This window comes from Equus quagga, chromosome 7, assembly GCF_021613505.1.
Source record: "Equus quagga isolate Etosha38 chromosome 7, UCLA_HA_Equagga_1.0, whole genome shotgun sequence".
In the NCBI taxonomy this organism is placed as follows: Eukaryota; Metazoa; Chordata; class Mammalia; order Perissodactyla; family Equidae; genus Equus; species Equus quagga.
Window position 1 is genome coordinate 2,982,635 of NC_060273.1, and position 15,102 is coordinate 2,997,736.

Here is a 15,102-nt window from a genome sequence, read left to right on the forward strand (position 1 = left end):
TAAAATATTTATGAAGAAGCATTACAAACAACTAAGTTCATTATCTAGATTCCACATAGCAAATAATCAAAAGAGCTGTACTATTTCTGCATAATGAAGCAAAAAGTAGAAATTCACATGAAAAAATTCACAGCCTCACTAACAGGTAATGAAATAAAACACAGGTGAAACCCCACTACATCTGCATTAAGTCAGCACAGATTTTTAAATGACAAACATTGCTTTGGGCATGAAACGTTTTTCAGTCTTTCTGAAGGATTGTATGACCAGCTATAGCAAGTGCTATCAAATAGTTCACATTCTGGAACCATTTTAGGAATAATATGTAGTAATATGAGAAAATAATATGAGAAATAATATGAGAAAAATATGTGTATGGGCAGGTGGTGGGAAATATACATGAAGCTGTTCATGGAAAGGTTATAGCAAGAAAGAATTGGGGGTAACAAATGACAAACCATGGGAACAGCTAAGCAAATTGGGCATATGAACTGTGTCGGCATGTGGATTATGCACGTAGAACAAAGCTCCATGAAGAAAGCAAAGCATGTGTTTCATGCTCTGGTAACAACTATGGAGAACCTGAGTCCAATCTAGGTTCTAGTCTGAAGACGGAGAGAGGAGTTGGAGTTTAATCTTCATTTGATTCTTTTTGTTTTCTTACGTCCCTTCTCTTTACATCTCTCTAAATGGAGGATGACAGAGAGGGCTTCTGTAAACCAGAACACCTAATATTCCACAGGCCCATAGGTTTTTCAGATACAGATCAGGACAGAATAATCTGACACTTGGAATATGTGTCAAATGGTTTTCCACTCCGACAGCCCCATCTCTTTCATGGTGTTCAGTAGGGAAACGGGATCTCACAGTGATCAACTGAGTGACAACAAATGCAATGATGACCAAATTTTCTAAGTGATTTACTTATGAGGCCCAGCCAATACTCTGAAGAACCGTAGTTCATTAATCCAGGTACAAAAATATTTTGTAACAGTCCAGTCTGCTTGTTTTTCCTCTAGGCTTCCCAAGTCCTCAAGACAGGGGAGGATAGAATGAAGGGACATAACCTTGCCATGGGGTCCTGAGAGAAAATGAGGGTGGGATCTCTGCAGGAGCATCTTAGGGTGCTAATTCATACTAGGATTTATTAAGTAACAGCCACATACTTCCTCCTCTGAAATCCATGGCCTGTCATCAGTTCATGTGTTCTCTTCACCTTTGGTTTACCAATATTTGCATACCGAGCTTACTTCTGCAACTATTCCATAAGCTCCTTGGGCACAGAGACTGTTCTCTTATTTATTATATTCCCCACAGCAGCTGGAACCCAGTAGGTGTTCAATAATGTCTGTTAAGTGTATGAATTCAAGATACAAGGCCAGGAGCTAGAAGAGAGATGTGAAGTGTTGGGCATTTACTGGGTCCCCTGACCCCACTGGGTAGGTGGCCAGAGGATCCATGTTTTTCCCTCTGTCTTGTGTCCTGGGGCTGAAGATAGGTTGAAGGGGCCCAGAGGAAGAGAAATCGGTGACTGTGTAGATGTGGGATTTGTCTATCATATTGTAAAATGAAATGTCTCCAGCCTTGTAGTCCAGGAAGATGCCCACATGCCTGGGGGGGGCTCCCTCATCCACAGGCAGGTTGGGAGAAAAATGGATGCCTGGTACTCGTTTCACTTCGTCATCATCACCACCCAGTAGCCATTCTCTGGTGACAGAGTCCTGCTCCCTTCTTGCTCATGGACGCCTTCCAAATGCCCAGGACCCACCCTGTCTTGTCTTCCACCCCCACTTCCCAGTAATAGCGGCTGGAAAGGAAGCTCAGAGAGCCCAGGGTGATGATGCAGCTATCGAATCTTTCCAGATTGTCAGGCAGACGGTCCCACTTGTTTCCAGGTCTCACACTCTTCAGGTCATCAGAGTAGATGGAAGATGAGGTTGGAGTGGCTGGTTTCTACATCCAGAATTACATTAACTGCAGAGAGAATTAGAATACCTAGCTGGGGTCCATGGGCAACATCCCCACGGGGTTCTCCCTGCCTCCAGGAAACATGGACAGGGCCATTCTTCTGGAACATACTGGGGGACAGCACAAGGATACAGCAGGCCAAGGCCACTCTCCTCAGGGTGCCTGAGCACCAATCAGTTCTGGAACTACAAAGAAAGAGGAGATAGGGGAAAAAATCCTGAGATTCCCATTCAGGGGGACAAAATCTACTCTGGTCCCCACCACAAGGAAAGACGAGGACTCTCCTGCTCAGGACCCTACTTCTTCTCCTTGGATATAACCTCATTCCTCCAAGGCCCTTGGATCTGCCTTGGAGACTCTAAAGTCTGATGAGCTGACCCAGCCAACGAGTCCAACACAGAGCTTATGAGGGCCTGTCATGACCTTTCTCCTGCCTTTGTTACAGGTGTTTTTCTCTCTTCTAGATAATGCCCAGAAATCAACAGCATAAGGGAATATCACAATAACGCCTAGCCAGCACATACTACCACCACCATACTCACCATTGAAGGTTTCCATTTCTGAACGCCAGGTTTCTAAAAGGAGAAAGGGAGCTTGAGTTAGGTCCCCCAGCTGAGGACAGATCAGGGAGAGGCTAAAGGCAGAGTCAGAAGAGCTGTGGGAGATGGAGAAGGGACACTAGGGGCCTGTAGGCTACTTGCATATCAGGGAGGAAGCAAGCAGGAACCTCCCATCTTCCCCCAAGCCCACCTACCTGAGAAGTGCTTCATGCTCTTCTCTACAAACTCTGATTTCTGGTAGAGCAGGTGGAGCTTTTCTTTCACCTCTGGAGGGGTGGCCCACGGCTCAGGGACAGTCACCATCTTGGCCCTAGAGACAAAAGACTGTTGGCCAGAGGGCTGGAGCATGGAGGTGGCGCAAGCTCCCATGAGCTGGAAGCGAGGTGCAGCCTCCACAGGGCACACCCAGCCCTGCCTGGGCTTCACAAAGAAAGCCCTCCCCGGACTGTGAGTTCTAAACACTGGCTTTCAACTTTGGCCACGAATTGGCATCACATGGGAAGTTTTAAAAACCACTGATATCAAAACCACAATGAGTTTTAATAATGGCCTTAAAATGGTGCTGATATTGACATGCTCAGCCAAGAATTATCTATGTCAAATTAATTACACTAACCTAGTCTTTTTCTATTGAAATAAAAATGATATTAAACGAGAAAAAAACGCAATGAGATACCACTTCACACTCATTAGGATGGCTATTATTTTTTAAAAAATTAAAAATAAGTGTTAGCAAGGATGTGGAGAAATTGGAACTCTTGTGCATTACTGGTGGGAATGTAAAATGGTACAGATACTGTGGGAAATAGTATGTTCGTTTCTCAAAAAACTAAGCATAGAATTACCATATAATATAGCGATTCCACTTCTGGGTATATGCCCAAAAAAATTGAAAGCAGAGACTCCAACAGATACATGTAAAACAATATTCATAGCAGTGTTATTCACTGTAGCCAAAAGGTGGAAGCAACCCACATGTCCATTGATAGATGAATGGATAAAATGTGGTATATACATATGATAGAATATTATTCAGCCTTAAGAAAGGAAGGAAATTCTGACACACTATACAATATGGATGAACCTGGAAGGCATTATGCTAAGTGAAATAAGCCAGACACAAAGGCACAAATATTGTATAATTTCACTTATATGAGGTGCTTAGGGTAGAGAAATTCATAAAGACAGGAAGTAGAATGGTGGTTGCCAGGGGCTGGGGAAGGGAGGATGGAGAATTGTTTAATGGTCTGGGGTTTCCATTTGGGAAGATGAAAAAGTTCTGGAGATGGATGGTGGTGATGGCTGCACAGTAATGTGAATGTACTTAATGCCACTGAATCCTACATTTAAAAATGGTTAAAATGGTAAATTTTGTGTTACGTATATTTTATCACCAAAAAAAAAAAAAAGACTCAAAGAAACATTGATGCCTAGGTCACACTCCTGAAGATTCGGATTTAATTTGTCTGCCAAGGCCTGGATGTCAGGATTTTGTAAAGTTCCTGGGGTGATTGTAACAGTCCAGGCTCCTCCCTACCCTCCTCTCCCCTGCCTGCTGGGCTAAGCAGCTCCACTCCTGGAAAGTGCTTCCCTCCCTGAGGCCACAAGCACTTCTGCAGGAACAGTTTTCAGGAGGCAAATGGCAGAGGACACAATCTGTTAGGGAGGTTTCTTAGGAAGCCACCATCAGCACACAGGGTATGTGCAATGCCATTCTCTCCCTCCTGATCATACTCTGTTCTCCCTGCACAAATCCAGAAAGGCCTTAGGAAGCTGCAGGAGATGGGAGGAGTCCAGGGAAGAGTCACAGAACCGGCGGTGAGAATATCTCCCTCCTAGGACTGCCTCCCCAAATGCTTCCTGCGGGACTCCCAAGCGAACACCATGGGACCTCTTGGTACCTGTGCAGGGTGACTCCGATGTCCTAGGAGAGAAAAGATGGGAGCTCTCGGTTACCAGTCTCCTATGGGCCGTGCTGACTCCTGGCCTCTCCTCCTGGGCTCCCAGCCCTGGTGTGTCATCAAAACTGAGGCACCTCTCCGCAATTCTAATCACCAAAGGTGGCAGCGCAGCTGGCACCAGCAATGGAATTGCACCCAAGCCCTGCTGATCTTTTCTGAGAGATGCTAGGGGATCCCCAGGATGCTGGCCACCCTGGGCTCCTAAGAGCTCATCGAAGGGGTCTTGGCACAAGAGGCATCATGGGTCACCAAGACCAAGTCCCACCCGCAGCCCCAAGGGCCTCACTCACTGGCTTGGGCAGAAGTTATGGCAGTGCTGGGATCCCATGTCATCCTACTGGGCACAGTGGACAGGGGAAGGCCACGCCCAGCCACACTCACCTGCATAAGCTCCCATTCCGGCTGGCACTGCTTGGTCTCCAGCTCCCCAATCAGCTCGTCAAGAAGGGCGGTGTACTTAGACACTTGGGTGCCGTGTGTCTCCCTGACCTGGCCAATGGTTTGGCCCAGCTCCTCCATCCAGGCCACAAAGAGCTGCTCTTGCTCCTCCAGAAACCGGTAAAACTGCTCCAACTGGCACTGGATTCTCTGCTTCTGGATTTCGGTTTTTTTCTGGGGAACAGGGCACAGGGAGGTGTAGGAATCTGTGCAGTGAGGTGGATGTGTATGCCCAGGGAATCCCAAGAAGGCCACCTCCTGGAGGTGGATAAGAGGCAGGCTTCCTCAGCCTTTTAGAGGCCTGGACTCCAGGGCAGGAGGCAAAATGGGCCAGAACCTTCCAGAACAGACTGAATGTGGCAGGGGCTGGCTCTTGGAAAATGTCCTAAAGCCTCATGTAATGGATTGAATTGTGTTCTCTCCAAAATTCATATATTAAAGTCCTAACCCCCAGTACCTAAGAATATGATATTCTTTGGAAATAGGTTTGTTGCAGATGTAATTAGTTAAAATGAGGTCATATGGAGTGGGGGAGGCCTGGAGTTGGGTAATTTGGACACAGATACACACATAGGGAGAATACCATGTGAGAGACATGGGGAAAAGACAGTCATCTACAAGCTGAGGAGAGAGTCCTGGAACATGTCCTCTTGTGGCCCTCAGAAAGAACCAACCCTGCCAACACTTTGATTTCAGACTTCTAGCCTCCAGAACTGAAAGAGAATAAATTTCCATGGTTTAAGCCACCTAGTCTGAGGTACTTTGTTACAGCAGCCATAGGACACTAATATAAATGATGTCACCTTCTTTCTTCCTTGAAAGCCACTGTGAGGGTGGCGTATGCTTGAGGTCATAGATGGACAAGGTTATGACCACCAAAGGCTCCAGGAGGGAGACTTCTCTCCACGCCCCAGCAGAGGTTCTCAATGTGGCTCTGAATGGGGCTGGTCAGTCCATTCATTTAACTGTAAGTGAACTTCCACTACCGCTGCCCACTGGTCAGCCGTTAGCTCTTCTCTCGCCCTCTTTCTCATCATCACTAGAAACCTTCTGCGGAGAGGTGAAGTGGCTCTAGGGCACCTTGTCCTTCTTCCAAGGAGGGAGAGGGGACTTCATATCCACTAAGACTGGACTTAAGAAGTCATCATTTTGAGCTCAAAAGGACAGGACTGACCCTAGTTCTTTTTTTTTTTTTTTTAAACAGTAAGTACCATTTATTGATCATTTTAGGTGCTAGAAACTTTTTTGGGGCGGGGGGGAAGATTAGCCCTGAGCTAACTACTGCCAATCCTCCTCTTTTTGCTGAGGAAGACTGGCCCTGAGCTAACATCCATGCCCATCTCCCTCTACTTTATATGTTGGACGCCTACCACATCATGGCATGCCAAGTGGTGCCATGTCTGCACACGGGATGTGAACTGGCGAACCCCGGGCCGCAGAGAAGCAGAACGTGTGAATTTAACCGCTGCGCCACCGGGCTAGCCCCAGTTCTTTTGAACCAAAAATGTCTCCTCACTTTTCATTGTTGTTGATGGTGGTAACATTGACTTCTTTTTTAAGAGGACAGGTCACTTGTCTTGTTCAGTGGCCTAGATTCTAAGATTGATAATTTTGCTCATGATTAAATTCAGGTTAACCATTTTGGACAAGAATATCATATACTTAATGCCGTGGTCTTCCTGGTGCATCCCATGGGGAGGCAAAGGATGTCCAGTTTGTACATCACCATTATTGTTATACTAGGATTGGTCACCTGGTTAAGGAGGTTTCTACCAGAGCTCTCCACTGTAAATATACATTGTTTCTGTTTTAATTATTAAGTAATTCAGGGAGTGGTACTTTGAGAGTGTGTAAATATCCTGTTCTCTAACCATCTTCCTCTAAAAATTTAGCATCCGTTGATGATCCCTGTTGGTGTTAACTGTTATATTGGTGTTTGTATAATGGAAAATTTCTAATTCAATTATTCTTCTGTACTTGTTTTAGCTGGCATTCTGCTGTAAAGAAGAGCTTTCCCTCCCCCTTCCCTAAGATTAAAACAAATTTTTTTTGACTATTGAAAGGAGGAGGAGGAAGAGAAGTCCTGAAAACAGCATCTCCTTCCCACAGGGGCCCATGTCACCATGAGTATCTTAAGGGAAGGCTAGACCCTCCTGTCTGCCTGTTTCCCTGAACAGCCCAGGCTCCTGCCTCACACTCCTCAGCGGGCACACTTGACCTCTGCTGCAGCCACAAGTCCCAAGCCACCTGGGATTATAGGGAAGGGTTTCATTTTACTACAATTCAGGAGCTTCCCAAAAGTCAGACACGTGGGCCAATGCCCTCCCCCTATTCTGCCCTTTGTTGTCTTTGCCCATTGCCCATTGCAGTGTGGTGCGTTCCAACAGAAGTCTGGAACCCAAAGAGGGAGACGGGATCCAACAACCAACATAGATCAAACAAATGAAGGCTCTGTGGGGTAGTCACCTTCACTTGCAGGGAAAATAGAAGCAACTTAGTGTCCAAGAGGCTGGACACCAGCTCAACAGAGAAAGACCAATAAGTTGTACTTACTGAAAGTACATGGCATTGCAAAACCATGGTTTTAAAGAAAACGTTCACTTTAATTGTTTGAATTTTAAAAATCAATATTTTTTTAAAAAAATAAAATAGACAATTATAAAAACAATACAGAGGAGTAGTTAAAGCTGAAAAGTCTCTCCTCCTCTTTCCTTAGTCCCATCCCTCAGTGACAGCCACTGGTGCTAGTTTCGCTATATCATTTCATCATGAGTATAAGAAAGCATGACAGGGTCCTTGGAGATGCCCCTCCCTGCTGGGGGTGGTCTCCCTCTCCAGGGACGAACTCATCCTTGGATGCCTGTTACTTCTGCCAGCAAAGAACAGATGATTCTAAATATGTGATCAGCTCTACTTCCCTATGAACCAGAACAGAGTCTTGGGGGCCCCTGCTCACTCTTGGTCCCCTCCCTCCTTCTGCCCTCCTTACCAGGAAGTTTGCTGTCGTCTTTTCCCCCTGGGATCTCTGCTCCTCCCCAGATTTTCTCAACCCCTTCAGATGCTCCAGCTGCTTCTGAATTTGCTCCTGGAAAAAGAGTACTTGTTGAGGATTAAACTTGGCTCCTGCCATCTTTAGTGGGTGCCAACTCTAGAGGGGAAAATTTGCTTTGGAGAGTAAAGCTAAGGATGCTGAAGCCAAGAGCATAGGAAGGGGTGCCCAGGAAAGAGGAAGAATGAATCTATCACGCCAAGGGAAGCAGAGCCAGGAGGTGGTTAGAGAGATTCCTAGTGACCTCCTGTGAACATCTGGATTCAGCTATACCTGAAGCTAGCATCCCCTGGACCTCAGAGCTATGTGAACTGGTAAATTCACTCTTTACTGGCCTGGTTTGTATTGTGTTTTTGCCATTTACAGTCCAAGAATGCTGGCTAATACACCAGCCTCCCAGAGTTGTTGAGAAAATGAAGCAAGCCCCAGCATGTCCAAGTGCCCAGCAGAGGAGGGCCCTGGGCAGGAAGCCCTACCTTGTATTCCAGGGCGGCCTCCTCGATAGGGCGTACCCAGTGGCCTTGGTGCTCCTGACTCAGCCTGCAGATGAGGCAGATAGGCTCCCCGTGGTCCTCGCAGAAGAGCAGCTGGACTTGGTTCATGTGACGCTCACACTGTGGCAGGGGCTTGGAGATCAGGCTGGCCATCTGTTGGCCCTCCTGCCGCTCTTGGCCTCCAGAGCTCTTCCCTGGGAGTGAGGCCTGGCACTGGGGGCAGCTGGGTGAGTGACCATCTGAGGCCTTGAGATTCCTAGAAGCAATGGAGCAGCTGCAGGAATCATGCACGCAGGTGCCACCATCTGGGTCTCCTTCCTGGGCGCGGCAAAGGGGACACACAGCCTTGTCCTGCAGCCTCCTTGGTGACATGGCAGTGGAAAAATCTCCTAAGTGACAAACCCAAGATGTTACGAAGGAGTGCTACAAAGCACAGCAGAGAGAAAGACTATGCCTGGGACAGGTGAGTTCTTGGTTAGACTGTGGCCACTTCCTAGCTTGTCTTCCCTGGCTTCCCTCCAGTGAGGCAGGAAATGAGCCGCTGGGACTGAGAGCTAAGGGCTAGATCTCATGACAGTCCTGAGACTTGGAATTCTTGGGCATTTATCCTAAAGAAAGGCCTTTTGGTATAAATTCTATGCCTTCCTCCCACAAATACACTGTTTTAGCAGGTGATATAAAGACAGCAAGATATTCTGACCAGTGTTTGCTTTACCGCTTAAAAGCCCCCAGGCTGCTCATGACTTGAGCAGGGGCTCCTAGGGGGCAGTGACTCACTCATGACTGGACCCCCAGCCCCTAGCAGAGTCCTGACATATGGTGAGCATTTGGGAAGTGTGTGTTGAATGGAGCAGATGGACCACTGCTCACATCCAGGTTCAGGAAATATTAAATGAAAGTCAAGAAGGGGACTTAATAAGGCTGAAGGGCATAACGCACCATGATGATACAGCTATGACTAGCTCTGCCCCAAGACCATAGCACAAATTCATAAAGCAGAAATGACAGAAGGTACAAGAAGAAATAGAAACACACTCAATCCATTAGTCCTTTCCCACCTCCTCCTCTCACAGAGTCCCAGGAATTCATATCATGTCTGTGAGACTGTGAGAGGCACCCCATAACCACTCTCCCCTCCTTGCCTTGTGATAGAATTGATTGCTGTCCATATGGCTGCTTCTTCCTGGCTCCCTTTCTCACCCAAGAAAACCTACATTTCTCAGCCTCCCTTGCAGTTAGGCGTGGCCATTTGACTACATTCTGGCCAAAGGGATGTAACTGGAGGTGTCACGAGCAGCTTCTAGAAACTTCTGGAAATAAGGGAATCACTTACTCTCTAAGCAATACTATTGTCCTTTGTCTCTCTATCCTGTTGCCTGGAATGAGGATGCCACCATCTGAGACCATGAGCTTGAGAGAAAACTTGGTGGGGCAAAAAACATCAGTAGCCTGATGGAGTACCACATCTGTCCTGGACTACCTGTGTGTCATTTATGTGAAAGAGGAACAACCTTCTATCTTGTTTCAGTTATCCTTATTTTGGTGTTTCTGTCATTCACAAACCAACATAATCCTAATTTCTTCCTCCTTAGTAAAAAGGACCTAGGATTTTAGTCAGCAGCTCTCCGCCCTGCCCAGAGAGAAGTGAATGGCAGAATCTTGGGCCCATGACATACTGCCATGGGGTTATTGAGAGAAGGAGATATTTTTACCCATCCTTTCCCAGATGCTCAACTTAGGGTCTGTGAAGCCCTTGGAATTCTAAAGAGGGACTTCAGAGCATCTAAGAACTAACTGAAATTTGATGCAACATTTTGTGAAGATATGCACGTGTGCATTTTTTTAGGATTCATGGTCTACATCAGATTCTCAAAGGGTTGGGGACCTTGGGGGTCACCCAGGGATCCAGTAACATAAGTACAGTGGGGATAAAAGGAGGTTTGTGGGGGAATACCTGCATAGGTCACCATTCCTAAGGATGCCAGGTCTTCTGGATTCTGGGGTCCTTTCTTACTTGAAGACAGAGGGACTTCTGAATTTGAAGGCTTATGGAGCACACCACCTACCACCTCCCCCAAGGTCTCAGGGGTCTCTGGATCCTCAGTCCCATGTTTCTCCAAAGGTGCTCTGGATTCTGGATGCTCCCAAGTCCTCTCCTCTCTAGCCAGAGATACATGAGAAACTGTATTCCTGAATGCTCCCCGTTCTAGGATCATGGAATGTTCTGGATTCCTGGAGCATTTCTCCAGAGCCATAGTAGCCCCTATATCCAGAGTGGCCACTTCACTGGAGGTGGCACCTGAGTCTGGATTCTCACTTCTTATTTTCTCTTGAAGCAGAAGAGTTTCTGGATTGAAGGGTTCTCCTCCTGAAGAAATGGTAAATTCAAGACTTTTGGGTCGCTTCTTTCTTGAAGGTAAATTTACTTCAGGTGTCTTGGATTCCTTCCTTCCTGGGGACCCAGAAAATAACCCACTGGAGACTCCTTGGAGCCTTCCTGCAGAGCTGGCATTCCTGCGTACCCCGGATCCCGGATTCATCCCTTTCTCCTCCTGCAGCTTGCCGGGGAATGGGCTTCTCCTGGAAGAAGGAGTCACACTCCTGGCCCCCAGCTTGCCCTGCACATCCAGGCCCTCGGAGCCCTTCTGATCTCTCGATCTGACCTGAGGCTTCTTCTGGGGCCCCCTTCCAGCCTCGAGTTGGCCAGATGGCAGGCTGGCTGCCCTGTCACCACTTTGCCACTGCCTATCACCTTGTGGACCATCTGATATCCTCAGGCTCTTGGGATTATTTTCCACAGAGGAACAAGACATTGCTGAACTGTCTGGGCCGTGTTCTTGTATCAGATATTCTGAAAAGACAACGAGATACAAAGGGATGAAAATGTCCAGTGCTCAGGGCCAAGGGTTGGGGAAAGAGAGAGAAGAGAGAATCCCCTCAGAAATTAGAGTTAAGAACATTCTAGACAACAGCAGTCAATTACCATTAAACAAGAACATACGAATTATTTGCTATATATTTCTCAAATAGTGCTTTTCAAACTTTCTAGGCAGGAGAACTTGTTTCCAATATAAGATCTTACACAGAATTCTTAATACATGAAATAAATAAAAAACCTAGTTTGTTGGTATAAATTTGTGTGTGATTATAGATGTACAAAACTCACTTACAAAAATCAATCAATAAAGAAGAATTAAGATGTTTGGCACAAAAATTTGAAATCAGGAGTTATGAAGGACAGTTACAACTTCAGAAACTAATTTATTTGTGTTATTTTCTTTGGTTTCATGAGGTGAAGAAAATCCTAACTCACACAGATAAATAAATGTACTAATTTATTTAAAACAGCTTGCCTGGAAATTTCAGGATACTGTTTAATTAAACAGAAATGACTGGAAAGGCTTAATTCTAAGGTCTACGTAAAAAGGAGTTCAAGTACAGCATGAACTATCACACTGGGGGCTCTAGTATTTTAAAATTTAGTTAATGATACATTTTAACATGAATTTGTTAATTTTGTAAGTTAAAAAATTAATAAACTTGAATCAAGTATTTGCTAATATTCTAAAGAATCCCTGAAATATCTTCCTGGTATACAATTTGAAAACCACTACTATAATGAAATGAAGATAACCTATAATTAGCACCGTCATTTTTGGTTTGAAGTAGTTCATTTTTTTTTTGAGGAAGATTAGCCCTGAGCTAACATCGGCTGCCAGTCCTCCTCTTTTTTGCTGAGGAAGACTGGCCCTGAGCTAACATCCATGCCCATCTTCCTCTACTTTTTATATGTGGGATCCCTACCGCGGCATGGCTTGCCAAGCGGTGCCGTGTCCACACCCGGGATCCGAACCGGCGAACCCTGGGCTGCCGAAGCGAAACGTGTGCACTTAACCGCTAAGCCACCGGCCCAGCCCCTGAAATAGTTTTTATTAAAATTACTTTAGGGGCAGGCACCATGGCCGAGTGGTTAAGTTCGAATTCTTGGCTGCAGCGGCCCAGCGTTTTGCCAGTTTGGATCCTGGGTCCGGACATGGCACCACTCATCAGGCCATGTTGGGGCGGCGTCCCACATAGCACAACCAGAGGCACTCACAACTAGAATATAAACTATGTACTGGGGGGCTTTGGGAATTAATTAATTAATTAATTAAATAAAATAACTTTAAAGTTGTTTAAAACACTTTGCCCTTGGCTTTGTAGGAAAACGTTAAGTTGCCAAAACTGGTTCATGAACTAGTGAGAAACCCTGAAGATGCTAACAACCAGAATTTAAAATATGAAAAATTAACTTAAAACTTCTACTCATCAAATTACACCAGATTCAGATTACAGTTTAGTTCTATCACTCTTTTAAAGAGCAGAGAATTTTTATGTTATTTCAACTGTTCTACCTCATAGGAACACATGGAAAGCATTTCTAATGTATTCTTAAAGTCTAAAAATAGAAGAAAAACTCAAACACCAAAGAATATTTTTTTTAACTGATCACGTAATAGGCCCCCCAAAAATCTCAAAAAAAAATCTTTAAAAGCAGAAATCAAATCGGCCACATTCTTTGATCACAATGTAATAAAATCGGAAAGTTACAACAAAAGGGTAGCAGAAGGAGAAGGAAGGAAGAAAAGAAAGAAAGAAAAGATGGAAGGAAGGAAAAGAAAAGAAAGGAGAACGTCCTCTTGAGAATTTTCAAGTGCCACTGTAAAATGTGTTAAAGAAGAACTCAAAACTGAAATTAGGTGGATAAAAATGAGAAAATTACCTACCAAGCCTGTTAATATGATTGGTTAGCAAGCGTTCTTTGCTCACCCAGAGATCCTTGTCTGTACGTTATTGTTAATCACAAATTATGTGAGCAATTCTCTGCGAACAGGCATCTAGCTGCTGTCTCTCCTGGTCCTGCCCTGCAGTCAGAATCTCAGCTTTTTTGTGTGTGAGGAAGATTGGCCCTGAGCTAACATCTGTGCCCATCTTCCTCTGTTTTATGTGGGATCCCTCCACAGTGTGGCTTGACAAGTGGTGCTAGGTCCACACCCAGGATCCGAACCTGTGAACCCCAGGCCGCCGAAGCAGAGCACATGAACTTAACCACTAGACCACCAGGCCGGCCCCTCAGCTCTTCTTTTTAAGCCACTGGGAGCTTTAGCTTTGCTAATCCAGCTCCAAGACCAGAGCAAGGGAAGGGATTTGGCCAAAGTCACTGGGGTTGTGGTAGACCTGGGACTCCTAACCTCCAATCAGGACGCACTGGTCCAAACACGACTTCTCTCTTGCACCTTCCACCCCATTCCATGAACAGCCAGTGGTTGCACTGGGAGAGGTGGAGGTACAGGGCCTGCTTACCTGGGCCAGTTACCCTGTGGAGCTCCTCTGCTAGGAGGTTTTGGTTGATGGCCCTCAAGACCTGCAGGGTCAGTCGCACAGCATACTCCTCCCCGTAGTGGTTGACCAGCAGAGTGGCCAGCTTCACTGGCTTGGCTGTCTGGATTTGGCCCCGGGGGATCCGGGAGTGCTCCTTCTCCAGGCTGGTGTTCTGCAGCTTGAACTTGAACTTGTCGAAGTCGTAGGGCACCAGCTCCTCTAGGGAGTACAGCAGATGGTCACTAGGGGTCTTGGCCATGGTGTTGACCAGGAGAAGCTGGAACCAGCTGTCTGGCTTCTAGGAGGAGAAAAAATCTTCTGTCCTTGGAGCCCAGAGGGTGTGAGTAAAAAGAGGCAGCTTGTGAAATAACGGAAAAGGCACAGGAAATGCTTTGTGTTTTGGTGGGAATTGAGGCCAGGAGTGTGTCATCACTGGCTGTGTTCTCTTTCTTACAGATTCTACAGCTTTTCCAGCTGGGGGGGCTTAATGCCTATCAGACACGTGGTCCTTCCCAGCTCTCACTGCCACGGGCTGGACTGCAGAGCAATGGGTAAATCTGTGAGGGACTGTCTGAGAATGGATTCCAGACTCTTGATCCTTGAGCAGGCATTCAGATGCTTCCCTCTCTACTTTTCCTAGGATACCAGTGGGTGAGGAGTAGGAACAGAGCCCCTGGTCTCACACTGGAAAGGACCATGATGGGGATCAGCCTCTCTGGCCAACTGTTCTCCTCCAGACTCTTGGGGTTTTATTGACCCTCCAGGGCCAATGGTAGGGGAATGGGGGGCAGCAAATACAGCCCTTCAAGCTTTACCCTTCCCTGCCCAAGCATGCAGGTGAGGCCAGAAGGGCACTGCCAGGAGACAAGCCCTGGTGTTGCCCCTGTTGCTGCATTTTAGTAGTCTGGTACTTCCAGCAACATGAAGGCCTCAAAACACCATGCCTGAGACCACCATCCTGATTTGTTTGTTCCTGGAGGTGACCCTGCCCTAGCTTCCTGGGAGCATACCGTGGAGGGAGGGTGCTTGTCCATGCACATTTACTGAACACATATATTCTGGACACCATGCCAGGATGCTGGAGAAACAAGGGTGAAAAAGACATAGGTATCCTTCGGAGCTCATAGCCAAATGAGGGGTTCCAGAAGTGGCTCAGAATGTATGGAAGTTGTATGTGGGGTGAGCTGCCTTCCTGAATTAAATGCTTCTGTCTTTCTGCATACTCTGATTTTTATCCCCAGCTTTTTATTTTGAAAAATTTCAAACCTACA

The 15,102-nt window shown here is 46.2% G+C and overlaps 1 protein-coding gene across 1 annotated transcript; it reads right to left on the reverse strand.

The window, feature by feature from the left end:
* Positions 1–347: 347 nt before the first annotated feature.
* Positions 348–14,090, reverse strand: MEFV (MEFV innate immunity regulator, pyrin). The gene is given in 13 exon segments (XM_046666351.1): positions 348–1,619; positions 1,622–1,725; positions 1,728–1,920; positions 1,922–1,982; positions 2,129–2,153; positions 2,511–2,543; positions 2,723–2,838; positions 4,430–4,452; positions 4,871–5,101; positions 7,917–8,012; positions 8,453–8,859; positions 10,425–11,363; positions 13,814–14,090. Coding segments are annotated over 13 exon segments (2,739 nt in total). The 3' UTR covers positions 348–1,385.
* Positions 14,091–15,102: the final 1,012 nt, after the last annotated feature.